General features: G+C 49.2%; 10 protein-coding genes across 10 annotated transcripts; 3 read left to right on the top strand and 7 right to left on the bottom strand.

Annotated features, from left to right (window-relative positions):
• Positions 1-465: 465 nt before the first annotated feature.
• N7471_002721 (carboxylesterase/lipase family protein) lies at positions 466-2,584 on the bottom strand (the record flags this gene model as incomplete). Its single annotated transcript, XM_057275441.1, has 5 exons — positions 466-1,313; positions 1,372-1,576; positions 1,634-1,825; positions 1,896-2,187; positions 2,274-2,584. The coding sequence occupies 5 exons, from the start codon at positions 2,582-2,584 to the stop codon at positions 466-468; spliced, it is 1,848 nt and encodes a 615-aa protein (XP_057140079.1).
• An 807-nt stretch (positions 2,585-3,391) lies between these two features.
• On the top strand, positions 3,392-5,355 carry N7471_002722 (Zn(II)2Cys6 transcription factor; the record flags this gene model as incomplete). Its single annotated transcript, XM_057275442.1, has 3 exons — positions 3,392-4,117; positions 4,174-4,317; positions 4,371-5,355. 3 exons carry the CDS (start codon positions 3,392-3,394, stop codon positions 5,280-5,282), a joined length of 1,782 nt encoding a protein of 593 aa, XP_057140080.1. The 3' UTR covers positions 5,283-5,355.
• Positions 5,356-5,501: 146 nt separating this feature from the next.
• Positions 5,502-7,380, bottom strand: N7471_002723 (GMC family oxidoreductase; the record flags this gene model as incomplete). The annotated part of the gene is made up of 4 exons (XM_057275443.1): positions 5,502-6,465; positions 6,517-6,614; positions 6,684-7,240; positions 7,302-7,380. The coding sequence occupies 4 exons, from the start codon at positions 7,378-7,380 to the stop codon at positions 5,502-5,504; spliced, it is 1,698 nt and encodes a 565-aa protein (XP_057140081.1).
• A 294-nt stretch (positions 7,381-7,674) lies between these two features.
• Positions 7,675-8,893, bottom strand: N7471_002724 (uncharacterized protein; the record flags this gene model as incomplete). Its single annotated transcript, XM_057275444.1, has 4 exons — positions 7,675-8,035; positions 8,100-8,217; positions 8,282-8,660; positions 8,732-8,893. 4 exons carry the CDS (start codon positions 8,891-8,893, stop codon positions 7,675-7,677), a joined length of 1,020 nt encoding a protein of 339 aa, XP_057140082.1.
• Positions 8,894-10,442: 1,549 nt separating this feature from the next.
• N7471_002725 (uncharacterized protein) lies at positions 10,443-10,940 on the top strand (the record flags this gene model as incomplete). The annotated part of the gene is made up of 1 exon (XM_057275445.1): positions 10,443-10,940. The coding sequence occupies one exon, from the start codon at positions 10,443-10,445 to the stop codon at positions 10,938-10,940; it is 498 nt and encodes a 165-aa protein (XP_057140083.1).
• Positions 10,941-11,187: 247 nt separating this feature from the next.
• N7471_002726 (uncharacterized protein) lies at positions 11,188-12,836 on the bottom strand (the record flags this gene model as incomplete). The annotated part of the gene is made up of 2 exons (XM_057275446.1): positions 11,188-12,460; positions 12,511-12,836. 2 exons carry the CDS (start codon positions 12,834-12,836, stop codon positions 11,188-11,190), a joined length of 1,599 nt encoding a protein of 532 aa, XP_057140084.1.
• Positions 12,837-13,429: 593 nt separating this feature from the next.
• N7471_002727 (uncharacterized protein) lies at positions 13,430-14,890 on the bottom strand (the record flags this gene model as incomplete). Its single annotated transcript, XM_057275447.1, has 2 exons — positions 13,430-14,733; positions 14,791-14,890. 2 exons carry the CDS (start codon positions 14,888-14,890, stop codon positions 13,430-13,432), a joined length of 1,404 nt encoding a protein of 467 aa, XP_057140085.1.
• Positions 14,891-15,481: 591 nt separating this feature from the next.
• On the bottom strand, positions 15,482-23,553 carry N7471_002728 (type I polyketide synthase; the record flags this gene model as incomplete). Its single annotated transcript, XM_057275448.1, has 6 exons — positions 15,482-16,466; positions 16,522-16,842; positions 16,906-21,560; positions 21,628-22,165; positions 22,217-22,742; positions 22,799-23,553. The coding sequence occupies 6 exons, from the start codon at positions 23,551-23,553 to the stop codon at positions 15,567-15,569; spliced, it is 7,695 nt and encodes a 2,564-aa protein (XP_057140086.1). The 3' UTR covers positions 15,482-15,566.
• A 729-nt stretch (positions 23,554-24,282) lies between these two features.
• On the top strand, positions 24,283-25,151 carry N7471_002729 (uncharacterized protein; the record flags this gene model as incomplete). The annotated part of the gene is made up of 3 exons (XM_057275449.1): positions 24,283-24,324; positions 24,522-24,843; positions 24,904-25,151. The coding sequence occupies 3 exons, from the start codon at positions 24,283-24,285 to the stop codon at positions 25,149-25,151; spliced, it is 612 nt and encodes a 203-aa protein (XP_057140087.1).
• Positions 25,152-25,203: 52 nt separating this feature from the next.
• On the bottom strand, positions 25,204-26,312 carry N7471_002730 (uncharacterized protein). The gene is made up of 3 exons (XM_057275450.1): positions 26,215-26,312; positions 25,969-26,161; positions 25,204-25,686 (listed from the first exon to the last, which is right to left on the bottom strand). Exons 2-3 carry the CDS (start codon positions 26,098-26,100, stop codon positions 25,282-25,284), a joined length of 537 nt encoding a protein of 178 aa, XP_057140088.1. The 5' UTR covers positions 26,101-26,161; positions 26,215-26,312; the 3' UTR covers positions 25,204-25,281.
• Between the last annotated feature and the right edge of the window lie 98 nt (positions 26,313-26,410).

Here is a 26,410-nt window from a genome sequence, read left to right on the forward strand (position 1 = left end):
TGCCGACGGAGGTATGGGGCGGCCCGAACGGGTAACCCTCCATCGACCCCATAACCCGATTTCCTTGGCGAAGGGAGCGACAGCTATGATGATGAGATAATAATTTTGGAATCAGTTTGGACGGAATACCAATTATGTACAGCGTAGGAAGTGTGCGCTAACAGCCTTTTAGGGCCCTCGGCTCTAGCAATTGCACAAGTGTGATTGGAGAAATGAGCAAGAAAAAAGAATCCACCATATTCACATCTGGTCTATACAAAGGTCTTGGGGTATGCATATATATGTAGGCACTGGATAACGCAACAAGAACAACACACAATAATCTATCATCGAAACAATTGTTGTCAGGAACGCTGCACTTGGCATCGCTTCGCACTTAAGGCAGACAGAAAAAGGGAGCAAAAGCAAAGAGAGGCAGATTGCTAAAAGAGCCAAGTTCCCGAGATCTTGAACAGTGAACTACCATCAAAGTGCCGCAAATGCCATAAATAGGGCACTCAAAGCAAGGTACCCCTCGGTCTTAGACAGAAGGCTCGTTGCACCATTACTTAGAGTGGACGGCGAAGAGGTCGGATTGCCATTGACCTTAGTCGGTGTCCCTGTGGCCGTAGCATTGTTTGCTGACAACATCGCATTGACTTGAATCCAGATATCACATCCGGTGTAATCGATTGTACCGGACACAGTTGAGTTTTCAAAGATCAAGCCGGGAGTCGAAAGATTCTTCCCTTGGGTCTGGAATTGCGGCCAATTAACTTCCTTAGTTGATGGCTCAGCATTTTCTGCCATTGCAGTCCATAAGTCCATCATCTGGGCGCCGAGATGCCATTCAGCTGACGTAGAATTGCATGTCCTATTGGGAAGATACGAATTGTCCAAATTACCAAAGACAAAGGGAATTTCAGAAGTGTGTGCGCCTCCGAAAAGGCTGACATTACTATCATCGATTCCGTACAGCCAGGCACATGTCGGACTGTGGGCAAATTCGTATGTCCATGCGGGGATGTTTCTGCGAGCGGCCTGCGCCGCACCGTACCATGCCGAGCACCTGTAGCTGGAATCGGTTATGACCTTTGTCATAGCCAAAAGTACTTCGAGCGCGGTCGTGTTATAACCGAGCTCAGAAAACTGACTGGAAGCTGCAATGATGGATTTGGCCTCCGATTCGAACAAAGATGGCGAGTAGGCCTTTCCAACAAGCGGGGCGGCATTGCCGAAGTTTTTGCGAAGGAAATCTTTGTATAATGATGTCGTTGGAATTTGCTGGGATACCGCGGCCCATTGTAAAGTATAAACGATAGCTTCATTAGAAGCTTCATCATTTGGTTAGCAAGATTTCACGACGTAGATAACGTACAATCATGTACATACTGGATCCAAAGATAGCTGGGACTTGTACTCCGCGCTCGTAAGGGTCTTCGTCGATGACATTGCCGTCCACATAGGGATAGAAGTTATGTGTCCCCTGGCTAAGGATACTGAGAGGTCCATAGTATCCGATTCCCTGAGTTAAGAAAGTATCGGCTGGGTACGCGATATACAAGTCGGAAACCGTCTTAGACTGAAGACAAGCTTTCTGTGAGAATGTTAGTGTCCGCCATCTAAATCACGATTGAAAAAACCGTATACTCACATCACTAGAGCCACATTTGAGTGTTTGAGCAAATGATGCCCCAACCTTTTGCTGGGTTGAATTTGAGACCAGACTCCTACCACCACCCGATTCCGAGATGATAGCATTGATCAAAGAAGGCGCTTTGGGAAGAGAGCCAATAATATATACGTTCTCAGCACCGGCTGATTGGCCAAAAAGAAGCACCTTTTTCTGGATTAGAACACACGTGTTAGCTTGGCTTTCTCGGGTTTCGATCGTGGTTTGATGCCAATTGTCATACCGGGTCTCCACCGAAGGCCGCGATGTTGTCGCGAACCCACTCTAATCCCAGAATGAGGTCTTGAATTCCCTGGTTACCGTAGATTCCGGCAGTTTCAAGTGCCATGAATCCAAGGGGACCAAGCCTGTAGTTGACTGTGACAAGAATAGAGCCTGCCTCTGCGGTGTTACAACCATCGTATAGGGGGTCCGAGATGGAGCCTTCTGTTTCCGAGCCACCGTAGACCCAAACCTTAACCGGAAGCTTTGAGTCTTTAGTGGCATTAGAAGGAGCCCAAATGTCCAAGTAAAGGCTGTAAAGTTGGTATTTTAGTACGATCTTCTACCGACACAAATAATGAGATATTTGAGAGGCCCGGGACCGGATGACTCGACTTACCAGTCTTCAGATGAAAGTGCAGATGTGTTCAGCTTTTGCTCGGTAAAGTCATCCGCGAATTGGATGCAGGTTGGGGCCGAAGTGGTTGCATTCAGTTTGCCCTGAGAGAATTGCTTCTTGTAGGCTTTGGGGGGCTCGAAGCGTAGTTCTTTGACAGGAGGCTCAGCAAATGGAATTGCCTTGTAGAAGACTGCATTTTGCCCATCTTCACATCTTCCGCCCTGGACTATGCCAGCATCGATTGTGACAGAAGGGGAGGAAGATACTGCGGCTGCAAAAGCCGGCAGAAGAGCAGTCAAAGCCAGTTTCATGACGAGTGGGATGGTTCAGTGACTTTGAAATGATGAAGGAAATATTCAATGAAGGTGCAAACAAAAATGGCACTGCGAGCTCTTAGCCTTTTTATATTAGTTCAGACTTTGTTGATGGTTAAATAATGTTTCCTTATTTCACCCGAAACACATACATTCAGGCAGCACAAATACGTTTACGGCACATATTGCGAGCGCCAATAAGCCTCAAGAAGCTTGGTTCTTTTATGCATCGAACTGGCCAAACTTCGCAACACGACCCGAAAACAAATCTGGAAGCTCCATAGCTCCAGGGCTAATATGCAAGTTCGGAGCTGATTGGTCCTCGCATCTCTGTCCGTTTTGGGTTTAGCTCCACACAAACCCTCTCAGCTCAGCCCCCCTCCAGAATATAAAGTGGCCTCCCTCCGGATATTACCAGGTCAAGTATTCCATCTGTACATATCATTCTCACGTGTTTGCACTGTTACACGTTCTCCGGAAGTAACATCCCCATGAACCCTAGGGGTATAGTCCCAAACTATGTATAGGATGTCGGAAGTGAATATTGATGACCCCTAAGGATCGCCAAATCTAAGCTTTGATGGAAAGTCCAAGCTTGTTGCATCCATCTCATTCCCTGCTTACATCTGCCTATGGAGGCTTACGTAGAGTTGTGATTCTTTGGCCTATACGGGTTAGATCCTTGATCGATCTCGGCCTAATGTCGTGGGGGCTGAACCTCAGCCATCTTCACCCTCGTCGGCTTCTTTCAAATTCTTTAATTCTGATCGCCCCACCCTCATAAACATTGAGGGCATTTATAGAATGGTATATGATGGTAAACCTAGTAAAGGTTGCGGAAACTGTCGCTCGCGCAAGATCCGATGCGACCAGGCCCGACCGGTCTGTCGGGAATGCACTCGAACGAACCGAGAATGCCTTGGGTATCGCGATGAGCTGTCACTGATGTTCCGCGATCAGACCGAATCTGTGTCGCGAAAGGCGCGTTCTTCTCAGTCTTCCTCTGCGGCTTCTACCCCGTCATCTTCTTCTACAGGCCGCATGCCGTCGCGATCGGCTCATCCTACTTTGCTAGGACGAAGTTATGCATCCTCAGTGACCACAAACTCATCCACAGACCTGGAAGACCCAGCCATTGATTTCGGTTCCGATCCCTTGCATAAATTTCGGATGCGCCATGCTAGGCAGAGTCTTATCGGGATATATCCCAACACGGGAATCTCGGAGCAGGAAGCTATTTGCTTCTTCCTCCAGTCGCATGCTATTCCAGGCAACTTTCTGATAACGGATATTTTGACCGATTTTCTCATGGAGTCTGGTGGGTCAGTTAGCCAGCGGGCTATACAATCCAGCATCGTGGCAGTTGCCACCGCCATGCTCTCGCGTGTTCGACGAGTCGCATCACTGAGCCAAGCGGCGCGTCGGGAATATGGATCTGCGCTGAACCTAGTCAATCAGGCGCTTGCCGATGCCAACCAGGCTAAGACGAACCAGACACTTGGTGCGGTTGTTCTTCTAGCCTTGTATGAAGTGAGTTCTTCCCTCCAATTCCAAGAAGAAAAAAATCCAAATGCCCACATTAATAGATCGTCGTGTCAAGGGCTCCCCAGGGCATTGATGGTTGGACGAATCATATTTGTGGAGCGGCAGCTCTACTACAGCACCGGGGACCTACACAATTGCAAAGCAATGTAGGAATCCGCCTTTTTATACATTTGAGGTATCAGATCGTACGTGAGATCCAATCCCTACGAACATCAAGCAAAGACTAATCCATTAATAGATCATCAGTTGTCTCCAGCGCGATGTGCGTGTACCCAGCTATCTACTGCAATCTACAAAGCTCGACATGATCCCTGAGATAAAGAATGCCCTTGGCACTAAAATTATCTTAATCATCGGCAATCTGTCGAATCTACGTGCAAATATACACACACAAGCGTTGACCAGCCCCCAAGAGATCCTCAGTGCGGCATGTGCCATTGAAGCAGACCTTCTCGCCTGGTTGGCCGCTCTGCCACCGGACTTTACATATAGTAGCCATACACTCATGCCATTAGACCGTTCTTTCGAATGTCGCTGTCACGGAATTCGACCGTACAACAATGAATACCACATCTATCCAGAGATCTGGGCGTCCAGCTGCTGGAACCACTACCGTTGCGCACGCATTCTTGTCAGCGAGCTTATATTATCACAAGTCCACAAGCTATCCAACAGCTCGCCCACCTCCTTATCCGAAGACTTTCGTTTATACTGCAAGTCTCTACGCTCAACCATCCGTCGCCTAGGTGCCGACATCTGCCGCAGTTGCCCATTCAGTCTGGGTGCCTGCAATTCGGAGGTGCTTCCAGAAAGGCCTATACTTCCACCAGAGAGCTACCTAGGCGGCCTCATGATGCTATGGCCCCTATACATTGCCGGCATGGTCGAGGGACCGACTCATCCACAGCGTCGGTGGGTAATACAGTGTCTTTGGAGGATAGGGAACACGTGGGGGCTGGCGCAAGCGCTGGCACTGATGGATCTTCTCATCGTGGACCCGGGAATGTTCCATTCTGTGGAAAGATATGGCGAAGCCGCTGAAACCCCGGCTGGATTGTCGGAAGTACTTCCGTTTTCTATCTTCCACGTGCCGTATTATAATCTTCCGGCTTTGAAAGAGTATCGAGAGCTTCAGGCATCTTCAACGTGAAAACTTGGTCCGCACAGCCTATCAGATGTATACATCGTCATTATATGCGCTCTAGCTTCACCCTCCGTGCTGGATACAATATGAAGCAGGTGATTCAGCCATATCTGTTCGTAAATTTCGGAGATAATGTATTCCATGAGCGTGTAGGATATATTTTGCCGTGGACAGAAGACCCTACTCCACACAGACTATATGTAGTAATATCATCGTCCAGCATATCTAGGAAGAAAAACCATCCTCCTTCATGACAAACTCAGCGCACCGCTCCCCAATCATATAAATGGACGCCGAGATCGAAGCGCCCCCACACCGGGGAAGCACACTTGCATCTGCAATTCGCAGGTTGCGCACTCCATATACCTTCAAGTTCTGATCTACCACACCCTCCTCCTTTGTAAGACTCATCCGGCACGTGCCAGCAGGATCATAACTCCCTGTCACCAGCCTCTTTATATACTCATCAATTTCCGCATCAGTCACGGTTCTCCAAGCGTCCTTCTGTGGTGGCAACACCCTTGTAAGCTTTTTCTTGTCACTCTTGCTCTTTTTCCTGTCCATAAGACCGTCTAAATACCCCAAATCCATCCCGGGAGCCATCGTTAACGGTGCCGGGTATGGATACCCGACCTCCGGTCCCGCAAACTCGTCTGCCAACCGCATAGCGAACCGCACCGCCTTACGCAGCCGCGCGCTGTCGCGAGCGTCGATCAGCATTGGGAGCGTAATTTTCAGGGCCGATTTCGCGTCAGAGCTAGACGTGAGCTCAACGCTGCCGGTGGTGTGGGGCTGCACAAGAGCCGCGTACCACGTCATGCAGGGCACTCCGGGGACACCGTGCTCGATGAGCGTGCTAAGTGGGGCAATCAGAATTTCAAGATCAGTCACTTCCTTCTCGTCGTCTTCGGGTGGGACTACTGTCATCGTTCCCTCGTTGAGTGCATCCGAGTGCAAAAACGCAGCGCCCCATTGACCGTTAGAGGAAAGCACTCCAGTCCCGGAGAAGAGCCACAGCAAGAAATGCCAGAGGATAGCCACCGTCTGAATGATATGCAGTGTGTGCTTCAGTGGGAGCTCTGTCATGACTGGTACAAGGATGTGGGTGGTCAAATGCGCACCCACTGCGGGGAGATCATGCACCACGGGAATTTTATGAGCGGACAAATGGTCCTTAGGGCCAATTCCACTGCTTGCGGTTAGTATCACGAAGTGGGGCTATCTGGAAAGCGCGACCAACCTTTTCATCAGCAGCTGCGGCGTGCCGAAGACGCCGCTACAGAGAATCACCTCCTGCTTCGCCTTGACCAAAATGTCTGCACCCCCTCCAGGACTAATCTATACGCCTGTAACCCTCGCTCCATCATCCGCAAACTCGAGCTTCGTCGCCGTCACGCCTGTACACACCGTCAGTCGCCCCTTCCTCCCATTCACAACCGAGGCATTCAGCCACGCCGTTAACGCAGAGACCCTGTTCCCATCTGCATCGACCGAGACCTCGCTGCGGGTATATCTCTGGGTGCCTCGCTTTCCCCCTCCATCATCCAGTCCTACTCTTTCCATCGCCGCATCTACATACGACATGAGACCTAAATCACCCGCCCCTTTGCGTGGAATTTCCTTCTCAATCCGCGCAAAAGCCGGCGCTACCTTCTCCCAGCTCCATTCGTCCAACCCAAGCTCACGCGCCCAGCCGTCGAATTCCGGGCGGCCGCCGGGACTCCATACCATGGAGTGAGCGCGACTAGTACCACCCAGCATTTCGCCAGCCAGGAGTTGCACATGTCGCCCGCGCAAGTGCGCATTGGGTTCCGCGTGGTAGCGGACGACCCCGCTCTGTAGGATGCCAAGTAGTGGGATCCGCGAGAGAACCCCGGCGTTGACGCGACCCTTGTCCAGAACTAGAACTGAGGCGTTTGGGGACGCAGAAAGGCGGTGCGCAATTAGGCATCCAGCCGTACCGCCTAAGCAATGATTTTGGGTTAGTCGAGTTGATGACTTTTGGTCAGGGGAAGTGTCACCCACCACCGACAATGATGTAGTCGAACGTCTTTCCGGCTACATCACCCGCTGTCTTCTCCGGATATGTTGAAAAGGGCCACATTGTGCCGTAGATTCACTCCTCGGGCAAATCTTTGGGTTTTGTTTTGGCGATGGTTGGCTTGAGGGCGGTGATGCCAAATCGCGTACCCCGATGAGATTACTGCCCGCTTTCGATCGTCCTTGTATCATCGCTCATCTTCATATCGTGAGCATTAACTCTCAACCATATCTGCTTTGAAGCCATACTTTGCTGGTACCTGCGGTCTTGCTACATTTTGACTGTGGTATCCATCCATTGTATTATATAATTTTGCTTGTTATTTTATACAAGCATGCATCGATTATTTCGAGTTCGTCATCTCCTGTGCTCCACTCCATCAATCTCATTATTATTCCTCTCCAAGATATCATCCGCACTAGAATTATCAGAAATACGTATCATCGACTTTTGTGTCAACCTCCGGGATCTAGCTGTGGGCATAGAGCTTCCAGCATATGGCGAACTCAACTCGTATGCGCTCCGTCCAGTTCCAGGTGTCCCTCCTCGAACAGATGGTAATAAAGATCTGATGCAAGGTATCGATGCCGTTATGATAACTACATATGCTTCGATGTATAGCCAACGATCGTAGTTGACGGTTGCGACAGTTGGATCATCGTGTGCATATGCGAGGACTTGGGTTTGGACTGTTTTCATAACGGAGGCTGCCATTGCACTGAATCCAAGAAAGCTCTGTTAGCCGGATATCTCTTGAAACAGAGTCCAAATTTGTGACTCACAAAATGCCCAATCCGAGGAGTGTGACCAAGCCCAACTTGACCCTTAACTTCAAATTCAAATTCCAGAATATGTATGTTGAAAAGACCGCCAGATAAAGGTCTGTCGTCGAGTTAAACGCTGTTTAGATTCGATTATTAGTCTCAGCAATGTGTAGACCAAGGCAATGAATGGAAGTTCGTACAGCCCTGATAGTACCCGTAGTAGGCTTGGACGCGGACATCCCAGCATTTATCTTTCCCATTCTGCGTCCAGATAGCGGAACCATGTCCTGGACATTGAACAAACAGAATGATGATCAACACCACGTTAGTCAAGATTTGTAACCCAACTATGATCCACAGTATCACTCTGTGTGATCTTCTAGTGCCCAGTAGCTCAATGACGAAGACAATGAAGGAAATGCGACCCAAAGTACCGCCAGCAATGCCGAATGTCTGTGTCAAATAGTCGAACATAATCACTTTGGGAACGACCGTTTTTGTGTCGAGGTCCCAAACATGGCGACCGAAACCGTGTTTAACGCACACGGTAATCAGAGCTGATCCGACTATAGTAAGACACTGAGTGCCAGGCAACAGGTCAGTTTTGATCTTCGGACCATTATAACGAGACACGACGTGAACAGACTAACCAATGCCGAAGCCATGAGAATGTCATCCCAGGCAAGTTTCCTGATCCTTATTTTTGCAGTCACCCTCAACGCGACCGTGATAATGGCGAGACCAGTCAGCGCCCAAATGTCTCTCAGGAGCCGTGGACCGCAGTCATAGATGGCTCGAGGTGAGAGAGACATATCAGTTGGTCAATAGCATAGGATTTCGATTTCCCTACCCCGTACACAAGGAACGGCATATCCACGCCAGATAAACGTTGAGAAATTGAGTTCCAAATATTCCCGAAACCAACCCGCTATATTAGCCTTTTACCATATCTCTGTTTCATCAAATAACACCATCGGAGATCCCCACGGGTCCCACCCGGGCAGTTAGACTCCTTAGTTAAATCAACTCCAGGGGTTGTATTTTAACATTAGGTGACCTTAGAAAATATAGAAGACTGTCGGAGGTCTCCGCTAGAATTCAGCCCCGGAGGTACATAATAAACCTTGGAAGATAAGATAATGCAAGGCTTGACCTATCAAATCTCGCAAATACCCCAAAGCTCAAAACCTAGGAACAAGCCCTGTAGGGCATAGGGGCGTTCTTTGATAATATACCTAGGTAGGAAGAGTGTTAATTAGTCCGTGCAAAGAATACGATCAGCGGGATATCTTCGGCGGACCATCTGCGGCGGAATATCTTCGGCAGCCGGGCCACTGTGATACCGAACAGATGTCGCATATAGATTATTTGCTGGAGTGCATTCTTGCCAATACTCCGTCGGCAGCAATCTGGTTACCCGTGGCCAGACGTGCTTTTATAGGTATCAAACCCTTTGATTATCAAAGTCCTAGTGCATAAGACTCCATTAGTAGAAAAATCAAGGGATTTCTCACTGAGGCAAGCCGGGAATTCTTGTAACGAGTCAACTGATTTGGGTCTCGATAATATAGGCTCGAACGAGTGCTCATGTTGACTGAAAATATTAGACTCCAAGTAAGCATCATATCAGTATTGAGTAATCAAAGGATATATATCATAAGTCTCTTGCACAAAGTATGCTTTTTCCCCCTTTTTTTCTGCTAACAAACTGAGAAGGGGAAGACAATATCTATGAAAAGAGACATCTGAAAAGACCAACTGAGAAGAATCCGAAAAGAGCACCAAAAAGACATCTTAAAGACCATCTGAGAAGACTACCATAAAAGACTACTTATGCGGCCGACTATTCTTGTAGGTGTTAATAAGATGAACGCACAACATGTCAAAGGGCAAATCTGTTGTTAAAGCTGAAAATTATCTTGGTGCCTCAGGTGTCAATATTTCCCAGTCTCCCTGACTTGGCATCTTTGCCTGCAGTGGTGTGAGCAAAGTGAACGATGATATAAAGTTAAGTACTTGGGACGCCTCAACTTTAGATAAATAACCCCGATGCTGCCCATCGGGTCATTCGAATGGCTGATCAATTCCGGGGTTGCTGCAACGGGGTATCATAGACGCGGCTATGAAACCCTAATCCGGACACGGGGGATGGATCGTACCGTTACATCATGTTCTCGGTGTCTCCAAACCCTCTTTCGGCGACTTTTACCAGACAATGCTAGATTCAATGCCTATCATAAGCAAAGTGGAACTCGAAGGTGAATGATGCCCCGTGCAAAAGAAATCCATTTAAATCACAGATTCCCCAGAAATACAAGCAGCCAAACCACTATATCACAATCAACTTCAAATTAACTCAACATGATCCAGATCAAGTTCTCAATGCTACTCACGACCTTGGGCATCATGAGCGCCGGTATCGGCTGCTCCGCGGCAACTGTCACAAACAGCCTACTACTAGCTGATGTTGCCAAACAACTATCCCTGCCAGCATCGACATGGTCAGCCAGCGGCACCCACACAGCGAAGGGATACACCACCGAATCGGCAGAGACAGCCTCTGTGGAGGGCTTGCGACAGGACTGCGAGAACATTAATCTCAACAAGAAGTTGGCCGTCGACTTCCGCAGCGATATTTTTGGTCCCGGGGTTACGGGTTTCTTCTACAAGTGCGAGAAGGTCAGCGATGATACCAACAACTACTGGTTCACTATCAGTGCTGGCAACGAGACAAAAATCGACAAGCTTTGTGATCCTGATACAACCTATCCCATTGTCTATGATCAGCAGCATGATACTTGGTTCATTGATGAGCCTTTCGATTGCACTCGACGAACCAATCCGACAGACTTCTTCTGAGTACACCAAGAATGGAATGCACTAGTAAGATATTTAGACGGGATAAGGTTAATGGTTATAACTAACAACTCTCGTCAGACACGAACTGTTTGGTTGCTTGTGTTGTGAGTTTGTTGAGGTCTGGAAAATGGGACATGGATTGAGTGGGCATAATTATACTCTCGTTGATTGTGTTCCTAATAATACACTTGCCGATGTATCAACTGTATAACCAATTTGGGTGCCTATCCCTCTTGAACTGTTGATATCAAAACTCGCACTCTGCAATGCCGAACCTGTCGCGTTGCTGCTTTTTGAATTCCAAAATCCATCGCCAAAGCCGTCCCTCAGTTATAAATATCTCCCCTGTATCTCGGAGGCCAGCACATTTGAACAGGTCATAGTTGAGACCCCAGTCTGAAATCATTGTCAAATGACGAGCCAAAGACAGCTCGAATGTCAAGGGTTTGGTGAAATGATCACTCTCTGATTGTTCGATCCGAGGTTTTGACAAGTCCTCGAGTCCGGTTCTTCTGTACAGGCTTCGAAAATATGGTAGATTTCTTTGTGAAAAGAAATATGACTCGAGCTTCGGTTGCGATGGGTAGACTGATTCCCACATGGTACGAAAAAGTGAAAGGTCGTCTGAGGAATCAAATGCTAGAAACCTTGTGAGACACCAAGCAAATTGGCTGTTTTTAACACACTGGATAGCTTTGGGGACAGACAAGCCCATTAGTTGATTGTGCGCGTTGAGTTCCGCTGCATGTTTGAAGCCATCTCTGAAACCAAGGCAGAATCTCTCGTCTAGCTTGTGCCGCGACTGAGGAAACCCGGGTGGTGCCAGAAGCAAGGGAACGGGCATAGTTGTGGCGAACGCCCAATCGATAATGCAGGTAATATTCCATTGATCATCGACGAATATGTTGCTCATGGTGAGATCTGGGTGGCAGAGTGCAAAGGTGACCGGAAATACGACTCCGGACCAGTTGCTCGCATATTGAGAGATCAAATGCTTGAGCGCATTGGCAGCAATAACATAGTCAACTCTATTTGCTGCGCCGTCAACTTTTTGTCCTACAGTGATGAAGTCATTCCAAAGATCGTGGGCACCCTGCCACAGATCCATGTTAGGATAGTCATTCCTAGAGGGTACCGGTGCAGCGAAGCAATGGTGCGCCAACGGCAGCGTTGCGGCGTGCTTGACCAAAGCCGCTATGAGGCTGTAGTAGAACTCACCCTCACTGACAAAAGGTCCACGAGGAATTCCCAAGGAATGTCTTTTGTATTGTATGTGGCCTTTTGATAGGCATTGTCCAATAGCGAAATAACCATTTTCTTCAAATAGAGACCCAATTTGGGCAAACCTGACTTGGGCAAGTTTCCATGTAATGTGGCCAAGTTGAGACATCACTTTGTTGAGTTCGAGTGATCCCGGACGATGATGAAGATCATTTTCCTCCCACATTGTTTCCAACGATTTGCCCTCCGCCTTGCTCATCAAAATGTATGCGATCCGGAGAGGGTTGTCTGGATATGCACTTCCGAAGATCAGCTCCATGATACGGGATTTATCTGGCAGCTCGCTTACCAATAGGAATAAACCTCAGGAACAGGTATGTCTGTGTAGGCTTTGAGATATTTGAGCGTAGCAGTTTCGCTTAACAGAAGTTTGACGACACTCTCATGAGACAGCTCGGGGTGATTCTGCACTGGCGAGCGAAGAACCCATTCAAGGCCATCTTCAAATAAAACGAAAACAGCCCAGTTAATGCCGCCTCGTTGCGGACGCTGATTCAAGTCACATGTGCACGGAATACCCCGTCGCATCTTGCTTGCAATTTGACAGAGAGCTGCCACGTCGAACTCATTGTACCTAAAGAGCGGGAATGCTTCTTTCCCCATGTTGTGAGCCATGATGTTTGGGGTGGGGAGGTTTCTCTGCTAGAGACAACTCAGGAAACCCCTAAATAGTAACAAATTTCCATGGTGAGGCAGGAATTCATAGTAAAGAAATCAAAATCGCAAAGGACGACGTTATTTACAGCAAAGAAAGCACCGAGGGCGTTGTTGCCGAAGAAAGAACATCGGATCTATACACGTGACCAGTGCCAGTTTGGACCAGAAGATATTCAGGTCAAATTCTCCGTCATGTTGTATGTTTGCTTGGTTGAAATATAGAAGCTTGGTTGTTAATGATCAGACAATCTCCACCAGTCAGCTGTTTACATACTTTCATCACAGATTACAAATTTCTTCCATTGCAATTGACGAGCAGGATGCTTTTAACAAGCATTCTATCTCAAAGTAAGATCTCCTCCACTACGACAAGGGTCACTCTCGTCTGGGTTACTGTTCGCCCGTTTTCCAGAAGTCACAACTATGGCCTCGTCCAGAGTTACTGACCAGAAAGGAAAAACTGCAATCCAGCTAGAAAAAGTCAAAGTGTTCTACATCCCGTATCATATATCCGATTGAGTTGAGCTTGCGTTCCTCAAATATATTTGCATTTACACGGAAGAGGTACCCTCGTAGCGAGCATCCACGGCATCCACACCCCTATATTCAAAGTACCGATTCCACTCCGGGTCCTCAATGAGTGCCTGCTTCAAGCTCTTCTCATACGCAAGAGAGAACTCAGGCCCGTCATTCGATTCAGGAGACAGGTCGCGCGGCGGGTAAATGATGAAAACGCCTTGGGTAACACAGTCCATCAAATGACGGTATGTAACTGGGGAGCCAAAACCAAAGTCGGCACTTGAAACATTGGCGTCGCGATGATCCGTTTGGAGCACCGACATCGGTGGCTGTGAATCGATTCGGGTGTTCAGCGCTGTTCTCTCACGTGCCGTGGCTACCGTTTCCAGTGCCAGGTCCAAAGATTCTTGCGTAACACTGTCGGTCAACTGGCGGATATAATAGGCTAACTTTGGCAGCGGCCACTCGGAGATGACCTCTGCTGCGCTCGGGGCAGTGAAAGGTGCCGTGGGCGACATTGCTGCGGCCACAACGTTTTGTTGGATGCGTGGGGGGACTTTGGGGCCGTGGAACCGCCGCCGCATGTCAATAGCCTCTCCCCAGAATAGAGGCGCGGACAGATCGGGCTTGAATATTGGTGCCCGTAGTCGCGTAACCGTACGCCAGGTGAATGCAGAAAAGGCATCGTAGGTGGAGATCCATGTACCATCTGTCGGGAAAGCGAGATTCTCGAGCTCTGCTGCTTTGTTCCTGGGCAAGTGGAAGAGCAAACTCTGGGCTGGGATATGATCCGGGTGAATCTCAGGCGGCGGTGGGCCATCAACTTTCAATTCCTCGGGCACTTCAGCCTTGGTCAGACGAGACAGATCCAGGCAGCCAGCATCCCACGAGGGAAACTCTGTCTGGTGGAAAATTGCATAACAATTCTCGGCTAGCTGGTGGGTAAGCCCAACGCATCCCATGACGTCGTTGGAATAGTGGTGATGGTGCATAATGAAAACTAATCCACCACGGACGAAGTTGGCTTTATGGGCTGCCACCGCTGGACTATTATCTGGGTGTGCTTCTGGCTTCTCTCCATATGTCATAGGAGGCACGCTCCATCGCTGAAGATCGCCCAATATTGAGGTACGGAAATTGCCCTCCTGTATCTCATCAAATGATGGGCAATCCTTGCCGGTATCTGGAGAGTCCAGCCATTGAACGCAGAATTTGACGACGCTGTTCTTCTTCTTGACAAAAGAATGTCCACCTGTAGAGTCCTTCTCAATTGTCCCACAGAGATGGCGTACTTGACTTAGAGTCCGTTCAAGGCCAGCCTTCAAGACATCAACAGCTCGATTCTTTTAGGCATCTTCCAGTCGAAAGAATAGAGCGTAATTGTTGTAGGTACAAGCTGTTAAATAATCCAATGTAGACACTTTAAAGCGCTCTTCCTCTGGGTCATTCTCCCACCCGAAAAGCTGTACTTGAAAGACCTCCTGATGGGCCATGGATTGTTTTCGATTGCCGTAGGCAGTGAAAAGATAACTTGGATAAACAGTCCCCGGACTTGAAGCTGTCAGACAATAAAATACGGGGTTAACAGGTTAACGGTTGTGACAGATATATTTGGCCATAATGCCTCTACCTCGTTTAGGAAGTGGGATTGTCCAACTGAAATACAGAGATATCACTAGGGCTTACGGGTCAACAGGGGGAAATTTTGAATGTATTGCAACCTCTATAATTTGTTCTTCATGGAGACATTTCATCTCGTACAAGGCTAACAATTGGCCCACCTGGGAACTGACAATACCCTTGCTAGTACGTTGACCCCAGTAGAAACCGGAGATTTGACATCGCTTAGGGCATTGGCAACGCCTTCTTCTCCACTGATAGTCGCTGACATACTCAATAGGGAATATTTCTCACTGTAAAAAAGTGTGATAATTAAAATGTATGACCTTGGCCTACATAATGCTAGCTGGTTACGGAGTAGTCCATAAGACATCAAGCAAGTTTTGGAGAGGAAATAATGGGTATTCAATCTTTATGCCAACAAAATAAAATGAACAAAAAAAAAAGAAAAGATTGTAGAGTACAGCACATTGCCAAAAAAAGAAAGAGTAAGAAATCAATACTTGGCAGGATATCTGCTCAATAAAAGAGTGTAGATCAGGAAAATATTCATTCTTGGCCGGTTCGGCCTTCAGCCACATCGAGGCCCCACTCAGCCTTGAGGTCTGAAGTAAGGATACCCGATTTCTTGAGAATCGTCTCAGCAAGTGCCGGGACGGATTCACTGGTCAGAATCTCCAGGATCTGCAAATTAGCTTCCAACTCGCGGGTGATCCAGTTTCTGATCTCAATGGCGACCAGCGAATCGAGACCATAGACAGTGATAGGCGCAGCAGGATCAAGGTCTTCAATCGGACGCATAAGAATGCTAGAGATCTTGTTGAGCACGGCAGCCCCAACGATGGCCTCGGCCCCTTCACGGGCCTTCGATTGCCGGATAGCTAGTGCCGGCGAAATCTCAGTACCGTTCTGCGCAGACTCGGCCAATTCACCCGCGCCAGCGAGAGTGGAGAGGCGCAACAGGTGCGACAGTTTGGTATCGTTTACCCAGAAGGGCTGTTCGCTAGCGGGTGTGGTTTTGACAGCTCCAAACCCAACCACGCAGTGTCCCTCGCATGAGAGCTCGAACTCGTTGCGGATTGCTGCAGTCACAAGACCACGGATATCTGTAGAGTCGACGGACTCCGTGCCGAGCTGTTTGGAGATTGCCTCGCGCTTCTGGTCATCGGAGAGGTATCCCACTCCGCGCACAATGGGGAGATCGATTGTTGAACAGCGCATCTTGGCTGTCTCGGGGTACTGGGCGAGCGCGGACATGAAGGTTCCACTGGCAGCGTAGGGGGATTGGCCCATATTACCAACAAAACTGGCGGCGGACGAGAGGCTGACGAAGAAATCCACGCTACCATTAGTTGTTGTCAATGCCCGTTGAACGTTCCAGATTCCGTGGACTCTGGGCATCATCACAGTCTGGTAGTCCGCGAAACTAAGCTTTTCAAAGAGGGTATCCTAATAGAGGGGTTAGTAAAGACGCAAATTTGTTGTTTAGTGTTAAGAAACTTACCCGGAGAACCATAGCGCCGTATACAACACCACGAGCGGGAGGCATACGAGCCAGGAGCGGAACAAGATTTTGCTCCACGCTCTGCTTATCCGCCACGTCGCAGCGACATACTTGCACATTGACACCCTGGCGAACAAGATCTTGGATAGTTTGCTCTGCCTTTTCAGTCTTAACACCACTTCGAGAAACCAGGATGATATTATTGGCTCCCTTCTCTGGCAGCCAACTAGCAATGTCGAGACCAATACCACCGGTTCCACCAACGATGACATAGGAAGCGTCTGCGCGGAGAAGATTTTCATCTCTTCTAGCGGGATGGACCTGCATGGTGGGTTAGCAATCATTGGCTCTAAACGTGACTGTCGTAGATCTGAGCAAACTTACCTTAACCATGGAGTCATCCGTGACCTGAACGACCATTTTGCCGATCACTTGTCCACCCTGCAGTGCCCGGAATCCAATCTCAACGTCTGAGATGGGAAGAGTGGTGACAGACCACCTTGACTGGGCGTTGGTGTCGACAAACAGCTTAAACGCATCACGCAGCAGCCGCTTCGTCAATTGGGGACGCTTCTCTCTGACCATTCCCAAGTCGACAGATGCGAAGGAGATGTTCTTGTTGAAGTGAGCCATCTCCAAGCGAGAGTTTGTCGTAATATCCCGCTTGCCAAGTTCAATGAAGCGACCAAATGGCGCGACACACTCGAATGTTGCTTGCAAAGCATCGCCGCTAAGCGAGTTAAGAGCAACGTCCACACCCTGACCACCAGTGGCGTGCTGAATACCCTGTGCAAACGACATGTCACGACTGAAGAAGATATGTTCTTCCTTGAGCTGATAAGTTTCCATGAGGAAGTTTTTCTTCTCGAGACTGCCAACGGTTGCGAAAACATTAGCTCCAACACTTTGAGCAATGATGATTGCGGCTTGGCCAACGCCTCCTGCAGCGGCGTGAATCAAGACGCTCTCATCTTTACTCAATCGTCCCAGGTCAATGAGAGAGTAGTAGGCAGTGCAGAACACAGCTGGAATGGAAGCAGCAATCTCGAATGGCATATTGTCGGGAATTACCCAGGATCCAGAGGCCGGGCAGCGAGTGAAAGTTGACAAGGAACCTGGTGACATTGCACAGACTCGATCTCCAATTTTGAAGTCGGACACCGCAGCTCCCACTTGAGTCACGACTCCACTACATTCCTGTCCGAGTCTGTCGCCTTGAAGCTGGCCCATAGCCATCAAGACATCTCTAAAGTTGAGACCGGTGCTGTGGACCTGGATCTCGATGTGGTCTTCCGGCAGGGATCCATTGCGGGAAACATCGTCGGTGAAGTAAAGCTCATCGAGACCCTTTCCGTCGCCAGCAGCAAGTCGTAAAGCGCGAGCTTGTTTAAAAGGCTGCATCTGGGGAGGCGCATCTGGTGTCTCTTGCTGGACATTGAGGTTCAATGCGTGGTTATCAACCAAGCGGGGCACACAAACATTGCCATTTCGGACAATAAACTCCCAGTCGTTCTGGGCCAGCTGCGATTTCTGGCAGAAGACTCCGTTGAACACCTTGAGCATGTGGCTCACGGCATCGGCATCGGGCATGTTCTCCCGCTCTCCCAGATCAAGCGTGGCAAATTGGAGGCCAGTCTCTGATCTCACAGTGCGAGCCAGTCCGATTGCCATGTTCGTGCCAAGGGATTCCAGGTCAGATTTGCTGTGACGAACAACCCACAGCAGACCTCGAGCCCGGCTCAGAAGACGCTGCAGTGTCTGGAATTTTTCTTGAGTGAGGTGCGATAGGATCGAACGATCCATTCCCCCAAGGAAAATACACCATTTGCCGGTGACATCAACCTCATCAGAGTCCATAGCAGTGATGGGGTCAACACCAGTCATTTCCCTGAGACCAGATTCGAGGATAAGGGACGATACGCTGCCGATCGAGTCAATGCCGAGAATCACAACATCCCCGGCGTCTGCGGGACCGGTTATTGGGGTATTGGCGGTGGATGTCATGAGACATCCAGATTGGAAAGATGCTCCAGGGTACTCCTCAACACACAGGTCAACCCCAGAGAAGTCATTTTCTTTCATCACATTGCTCCATCCTTCGACAGTGAGGAGGGGGCCATCCTTGCGGAATTTGTCATTGGCCAGCCACCATCCAGGGAGGAGTGCGAACGGGAAGTGGCGTGCCTTGGGGACAGTTTCTTCAATGAGTAGGACCTTTCCACCGGGCTTCAAAAGGCCTCGAATGTTTGCCATTGTCTGGCTGATGTCGGAAGTAGCATGCAGCACGTTGCAAGCAACCACGACGTCGTATGTGCCATTAATGAAGCCTTGGCCAGTGGGATCAGCCGACACATCTAGTGTCTGGTATGTCATGAGATGTCTCCAGCTCTCGAACTTTGTCTTCGCCTTTTCGAAGAAGCCGGGAGAGATATCGGTGTATGTGTAGTGGCAGAACCGAGGCGTAGATCCTTCGGCTCCGCCCAGACTCTGCAAAATGGGCATGGTGGCACCACCTGTTCCAGCGCCAATCTCAATGATGTTGAGTGTAGGGTTCTGATGTGCCATCTTGTCAACGCAGACGGAGGCATTGGCATAAGCCTCACGAAGAGCGTCAAGATCACTGTAGTGTCTTCCGATTCCGTCGTCTTCCAGAAGTACAGTCAAGGCGTCTACCTTGCCCCTGAGAATTTGAGGGAGCAACTCTCCCATTTTGAAGGTCAACTCACCTGATCCATTGACAGTTCGGTTATGTTCGAGAACGTCAAGGGGCAAGGGATCTTTGATGCCCGCGTTTTGGCAAGTGTTCTGGGCCCAACGATAGAATTTTTGATGATGGGGCTCGAAGGTTGACAACTCGTCTTCTGTGACAGCCTTGACCACCTGTGCGAGGTAGTGCTCTGCCACAGATTCGAGTTGATGCATTCGTTCAAGACCTTGAGCCACATCAGTCTCGGGGCGAGGGAGCTGTCGATAATCGTCGGCGGAGAGGAAGTCGAAGCAGGGCTCATATTGCATCTTGTAGCAAATCTGGTCAGGCGAAGTGTCCTTTGAGCCTTTGATATCGTTCGACACCGGCACCAAAGTGATACCACTGATGTCAATGAGCAGATTCGCTGGGTTGCTAGGAACAGTGGCGAATATGCGGTTGGTCTCAGGGTTGCTTGCGGAATCATTTCCTGACTTGCTACCATAGAGTTGTAGTACAGTACCAGCGCTTAGTTCGTGGCACAACGAAACGGAGACCTGCTTGACATGCGAGGGCACAAGGGTGATTTTCGCCCCAGGCTCGCCATAACCCTGAAGAACCCACATGACTTGACTACATAAATCAAGGGTAACAGGGTGCACAATGCACGGAGTCTCATGCTTGTGGGGCATTGTTGCCTTAGTGTCTGGGATACGGATGGTAGCCATTGCTAGATCATCCCCGCTGACAGCGACATCGGTCAATCCTGTGAAAACAGGACCGTAATCGACACCACCGTTGGCGATATTCTCGTAGAGGACATTGCTGTCCACCGGCACGTTACATGAATTTCGCATATCCAATACCTGTTGAGTAAATCGTGCAGTCTTCTCGAGCTGCTGTCGAGACCCATCGACAGGGTTGACGTCCTTGGCTTCTTGCACCATTATGAAACCATTGCAGTGTTGGTCCCATCCGCGCCCCTCAGCCCATGAGAAAACCTTGAACTCGTGCCAGCCGAGGACTGATTTGCTGGGGGCTTCTGATCGGGATGGTTTCAAGCTGAGCATTGTCTCCACGGATGCGTTGTCCGGAATAGTGAGGACACGGTTAATGAAGATATCGCGGAGGTCTATTTTGCCGGGAGTGACATGGTGCAGCTGTGCGTGTTGTGAGATAGCCTCCATGGCCATGGCCAAGAATCCGGTCATTGGATACACAGTGCGATCATGTACTCTGTGCTCGCGGATCCAAGGGTGGTCATCGGCACGAATGATGTTCCTCCATCGAGGCTCAAAGTCGACATTCTCCATGCACAACAAGCCAAGGATATCACTCCGAGGGAATTGGCGATGGAAATGGTTATCACCTATCCGTGAGCTGAACCAGTATCTTTCTGAGTGGTTCCACGGATATTTAGGGAGATTTGTCAAAAGAGCCGGCTTCCTTATCGTCGTTTTCAAGTTCGGGAAGTTGATAGCCTGGAAGTCGAGATTCATACCCTGTGTGAACAGCGAGCCAGCGAGGTTTTGAACAGCCTCGATAGCATCTACCTTGCGTTTCAAGGTGTGAAGGTATTGCACATTGGAATTCGGGGCGTATTTCTGAGCAATTTCTTTGACGGGTGTTTGCAGGGCAGGGTGAGGGCCGATTTCGACTAATGTGGTGATTGGCATATCTGCCTGCCCATCGGTCACAAGGCTCTTCAGACCCTCCACAAACTCCACACGGGATACCAGATTATCGACCCAGTAGGAGGCATCCAAAGTGCTTCCTGGAACATATTTTCCATAAACGGTCGAGTGGAATGGAACCTCGGAGTCCCGAGGCACAATCTTGCCGAGCAGAGATCGATATTCCTGCGACACAATCTTCATATGGTGAGAGTGGTAAGCAACGTCGACCTGAAGTCTTCGGGTGAAGATCCCTTCTTTGTCCAAGGCAGTCTGCAGATCGGCGATAACCTCCGCATCTCCAGACAAAGTCACGCTTGACTCGCTGTTCACACAGGCAATAACAGCCTGGTTCCCTCGCATTGCATCCAAAATTTGCTGGATGTCGGAGGCGCTAGCTCCAACCGCCAACATACCTCCCTTAATAGACTTGTCATTTGCAACGAGGTTTGCTGCAACGCCACGAGAGTACGCCACGCGGACACATTCGTCGAGATTTAGAATGCCCGCCGCATAAGCTGCTGCAATCTCTCCGCTAGAATGGCCGACCACTGCCTTAGGGCGAATACCCCAGGATGAGAGCAAATCAACTAACGCTAGCTGGACTGCGGTACAAGCGGGCTGGCTCATATATGCGGCAGAAATAGAGCTTGCGCTGGGGTCAGTCAAAAGCAATTCATCTTTGTGTGGGAAGTTAGTGTCTGATAATATCGCTGTTCGCTGTATCCTAATTGAGTTGAAACATACCTATAATTGAGAACGTAGCACCCAGTGATTTCAAGCAAATATCTACATCTTGCATGGTCTTCTGGAAAACCGGATAGGTGCTCAGAAGTTCTTTGCCCATACCATGCCATTGTGCACCTTGTCCAGTAAACACAAATCCGACAGTTGGCTCTTTGGAAGAACGAACAGGCACTGCGTTATTAGACAGCGAGGCAGTCAGCTCCTGACCGAGGATTGCAGAGGACGCCAATCTCCATGGCAGGAATGTTCGTCGCTGTCCCAGTGTATACGCCATGTTATCCAAAGTGGTGTCGTTGAACCCAACTAGGGAAAGGTCGAGGTACGCTCCAATTGATTTTCCAAGGTGAAGAGCAGCCTGTTTATCGTACGCAGAGACAACGTACAACTTGCGCTTAAGAGGATCGTTGTTTGATGCAAGGTCGCTTTCGTGTCGGGGACCACGCTGTAAAATAACATGGGCATTGGTCCCGCCAAAGCCGAAGTTGTTCACACTTGCGTATGGTTTGCCACGAGGCCATGGCATCAACTTCTTGGGAACCTAGTTGAGTGCTTAGCAAGGTTTGTTGATAATTCGAGTCCTTGGTCTTACCTTCATGTTCCACTTTTCCATGGGTATCTCATCATTCGCTTTTTCAAAATTGCAGTTTGGGGGTACGAAGCCTCGCTCAAGTGCGAGGGCCGTTTTGATCACAGAAACAACGCCACTAGTTCCTTCTGTATGACCAATGTTCGATTTCACAGACCCAACAAGCAACGGTTGACGCGGAGTGCGTCCTTTTCCAAAGACGGCATTCAATGCAGTGGCTTCGAGTGGATCACCAACTTTGGTTCCCGTGCCGTGAGCCTCCACAAATCCTGTCAAGGCCGGGTCGATCTGTGCCTCTTTATAGACTTGACGAATCAATGCTTCCTGTGCTTTGCCATTCGGCGTTGCAATGCCTCTGGTCCGTCCATCCTGGTTGAAACCACTGTTGATAATTACAGATCGGATGGCGTCTCCAGCAGCCTCTGCGTCCTCGAGAGATTTCAATATAATACATCCAGCACCTTCACCTCGGCCAAAGCCAGTACCCCGGTGATCAAATGCATGTGAGCGGCCAGTGTCGGAAAGTAGTCTTTTGAGGGAGTACCAATCAGCTTCTGTGTCAGGAAAACTGCCAGTTGCACTTACCTAGAACGTGTCATCATGACAAAAGCCTCGGGGGTTATATTCAGGTGACATCCTCCCACAATGGCCATGGAACATTCACCATTCCGAATACTCTGAGCAGCCAGATGGAGAGCAGACAAGCTGGAAGAGCAAGCTGTGTCGACGGTAACACTAGGCCCGTTCAAGTCAAAATGATACGAAATCCGATTCGACTGCAATGCCACAGCGGTTCCAGTGGAAGCATACATGGGGATAGCCGTGATATCTCTGGTGTTATTGATTTCGTAGTCGGGATATGAGCCGCCTGCAAAGACACCCACCTTTTGGCCGGTGATCTCATGGCTCGGGATTCCAGCGTTCTCGAGCGCTTCATACACACATTCAAGGAAAATGCGCTGTTGTGGATCCATTGATCGTGCCTCTTGGAGTGTAATGTTGAAAAACGGCGCATCGAATAGGCCAATGTCTTCTTTCAGGAAGTGGGCTCCTACCGGGTTGAAGGAGCCTGGTCGATCGGGATCGGGGTGATGGAAGGAATCAGCGTTGAATCGGCTCTTCGGGATTGGCGACCAGGCACTTCGGCCTCGAGAGCAGAGGTCCCAGAAATCTTCAGTCGTAGAAACGTCTCCTGGGAGGCGGCAGGACATGCCGATGATGGCTATTCGCTTGGGCACATCACTGGTGGCATTATCGGGGATATCACTAGGCGTCTGGTGCAAGGCATTCGCACTCTCGGTAACTGGAGTTCCAGTCCCGGAGGGCTGTTGAAGTCGCATCTTCGATAGATTCAGTGTCTGGTTTGACAGTGTCTGGTTTGAAGATGTCGAATTATGTACCTGGTAGTGTGATCACCACCAATGTGCAGCAAGTGTCCAAAGAAACCAATGTCGATTTGCATGAAAAGAATGTATAGAAGTACAATCACAGAGTGTTCGAAACGGGCAATTGGTTCATCCAAGTACTTCCTGAAGACAAAGAATAAACAACAAGGGCGTCGAGGTGGTTTGTTGAGTACAAAACCGCCCTTGCATGACCATCCAAGCGTGCGCGTGCCGGTCTGGGTCCATTGTTTACCCGATTGAAACAGGGGATCCAACCTTGAATTGGGTAATGATAGGTTGAGAGAAGGCTTATGCCTGTCTTCCATGATGACGAATCCAGCAAATCGCAGGCATATCAAGGGGATATCCTCTATGCATGAAAGCATCCCTCCACTCGTTTTCCCATTAGTGTTTCCTAGGGCTGTAGATCATGATCTGTAAATCTGATCGTGCCTATGTCTTTACGATGGTTTGGATAGTGTTTGTTCCGATGCCCTTGCTAAGGCGAGGGTGCGTACTCCGTACATTCCAAACATAGGGGCAAAACCCCCGGGACCCTGGCAGATTCCTGATGGCATAATTCGTTATTGATGCCTCCTCGCGTAGAAAGTACCTTTCTAGAACCCTCCGAGCGGTATTCTGCCTCGCTTTTTTCTCCGAAATATTCCCTAGTTCATTATCACGATGAAGTTTCTATGCCTCCTAGGAGGCTACTGCAGCGCCAAGGTATGTCAAGCATTTTGTCACGTGGGATGGAATCATTGAGTTGAAGACCTATACAATAGGCTCTCGAAACATAGCTAGGTAAGCTGAAAACAGTTGATGCGATGAATGTTGAACGTTGTCGAGAACTAATAGTGGGTCTAGGCCCGTTCTGCGATGCCCTCGCGTCCAATGGAAATACCAGCTTCCACTACACGTAGGGAAGCACCGAGCATGTTCCCTCGGAATTTGCCTGGTTTTTCGGTCTGCCGCCCAACTATACATTCATCAAGGTTGATGGGCCTGAACTCGTTGATGCGAGCATGGGCGATTTCCCGAATCGCAACACCCCCGAAGAGGCAATAAAAGCTGCCACAACGGCGGTAGGTGATCCCACATTCTCGTGTATCGCTGAGTTCATGGACCAGCTGGTTTGCATTCTTGACAGTGAAGACGACATTGATGGTGTGATTGGGTTCTCGGAGGGCGCCCAAGTTGCCGCATCGCTTATTCTCGAGGAGCAAAGAAGAGAGAGAGAACTTGGTCGGATACCTTGACTTAAATGTGCGATTATGTTCAGCGGATGGCCACCGGTGCACCCAGTAACTGGCAAGCTTGTTACCGCTGACGACTATAATGAAGAACCGATCACTATTCCCACCTGTCATGTTGCCGATGCGTCGGATCCGTTCCTTGAAGGGTCAATGGCACTGTACAATATGTGCGATCCAGATAGTGCTGATCCGTTTGATCATGGGGCTGGACATTTAATTCCAAGACAGAATCAGACTGCCGATGAAATTGCTTTGGTTGTGCGCAAGATGATCAACTGTGTGGCTTTATTTGTATAGCAATTTAGTTAGCAATACACCAGAAACAACCTCTGATGAGCTGGATTTATACTGTATTTCCAAGACATTGGGTGCATTTCATGTTCTGCTCGTAGACATAAATATAACAATCATCACCTCGCTTTTGAGCCTACTCCAACAGCGGCCTTGTCTCCGCTTCTTCCCCTTCGACTTCACTCTGACCCTCCGTCCGACTCCATTGAGGGAAGAGACCAACAAAGGACGCAAGCCCCAAACCCCAACTTCGCCATCTAGATGACCCCTGCCCTTCCTCATCAGGCTGCTCATACTCTACCTCCTTCCAACGCCACCGGGTCCAACGCACAAGCCACACCAATCCAACCCCTACTATGCCTAACGCCAGCGTCCCAAGCACAGAAACTATTACTGACAGAACAGTCAAGGTACTAGCATGGCACCCAAATGGTGTAGCTCTCAGCTCCCATCTCTCCTTGGAGCCAAGAGGGCAGATATTTTCGGAGCCGAAAGGCGCAAATATCGGAACCAGCGATGGGTTAGGAACACAGGTCGAGGACTATAGCATGTCAATCAATAGTCAGCTTCCTCCAGCACGGAACAGAAGATCATGAGATTGTGCTGATCAAGTCAAAGCAAAAGCAATAATGGGGGCCGGTGGTAGTTGTGGCCTTGAAACCCTCTCCCCATTCCGGGGGCTGGGGACGCAAGGGAGCACGTTGTGAAACGAATACCGTGGGGAGGTTGCGTATATAGAATGTAAATAGGCGGGAAGGGAGAGAGGAGAGGAGAATCAAACTGGACTAGCAAAAGAAGCTGGTCATAAGAGGATGTGACCTACTATAGCACACCAGCTGCAGGCAATATCGCCAGTCAGGCAGCTTGAACACGACTGTCGACCCCAGCAAGCATGGAACACCGGATCGCTGGGATCAGGGTTGTTCAGGAAGCTGGAGTTTCTCAGGTCCTCCATCACTATCTACGTAGATAGGTAAGTAGAATGCGATGTAAGGTGCTCGTGATATCGCTGGTTCCTGTCCTCAGTGGTCAGATTTCCACCCTTGCATTGAGAGAACGGTGGTTGTACTTTGCCTCTGCTCAGTTGCGGGGTCAATGTATACCCGTCACGGTGAAATAAAGAATTGCGAGAAATCCCTTGTGTTTTGTATAGAGCTTTTTATTTGCAACTCAACATGAGACATTATCAATTGGATCGAAATTCCCGCAGTCTGCATTTTTGGGCTGCGGTACTTTTGCTAGCCACTGCCTCCTCGGGACAACGT

The sequence above is a fragment of the Penicillium samsonianum genome (genome assembly GCF_028829775.1).
Source record: "Penicillium samsonianum strain IBT 33392 chromosome Unknown utg000002l_segment0_segment0, whole genome shotgun sequence".
NCBI classification, from domain to species: Eukaryota; Fungi; Ascomycota; class Eurotiomycetes; order Eurotiales; family Aspergillaceae; genus Penicillium; species Penicillium samsonianum.

Coding starts and splice junctions, on each gene's coding strand:
- N7471_002730 (XM_057275450.1), bottom strand. CDS start 26,100: ATGGAGGACCTGAGAAACTCCAGCTTCCTGAACAACCCTGATCCCAGC. Junction 25,687..25,968: donor CCTGCAGCTGGTGTGCTATA/GTAGGTCACATC, acceptor GACATGCTATAG/TCCTCGACCTGTGTTCCTAA.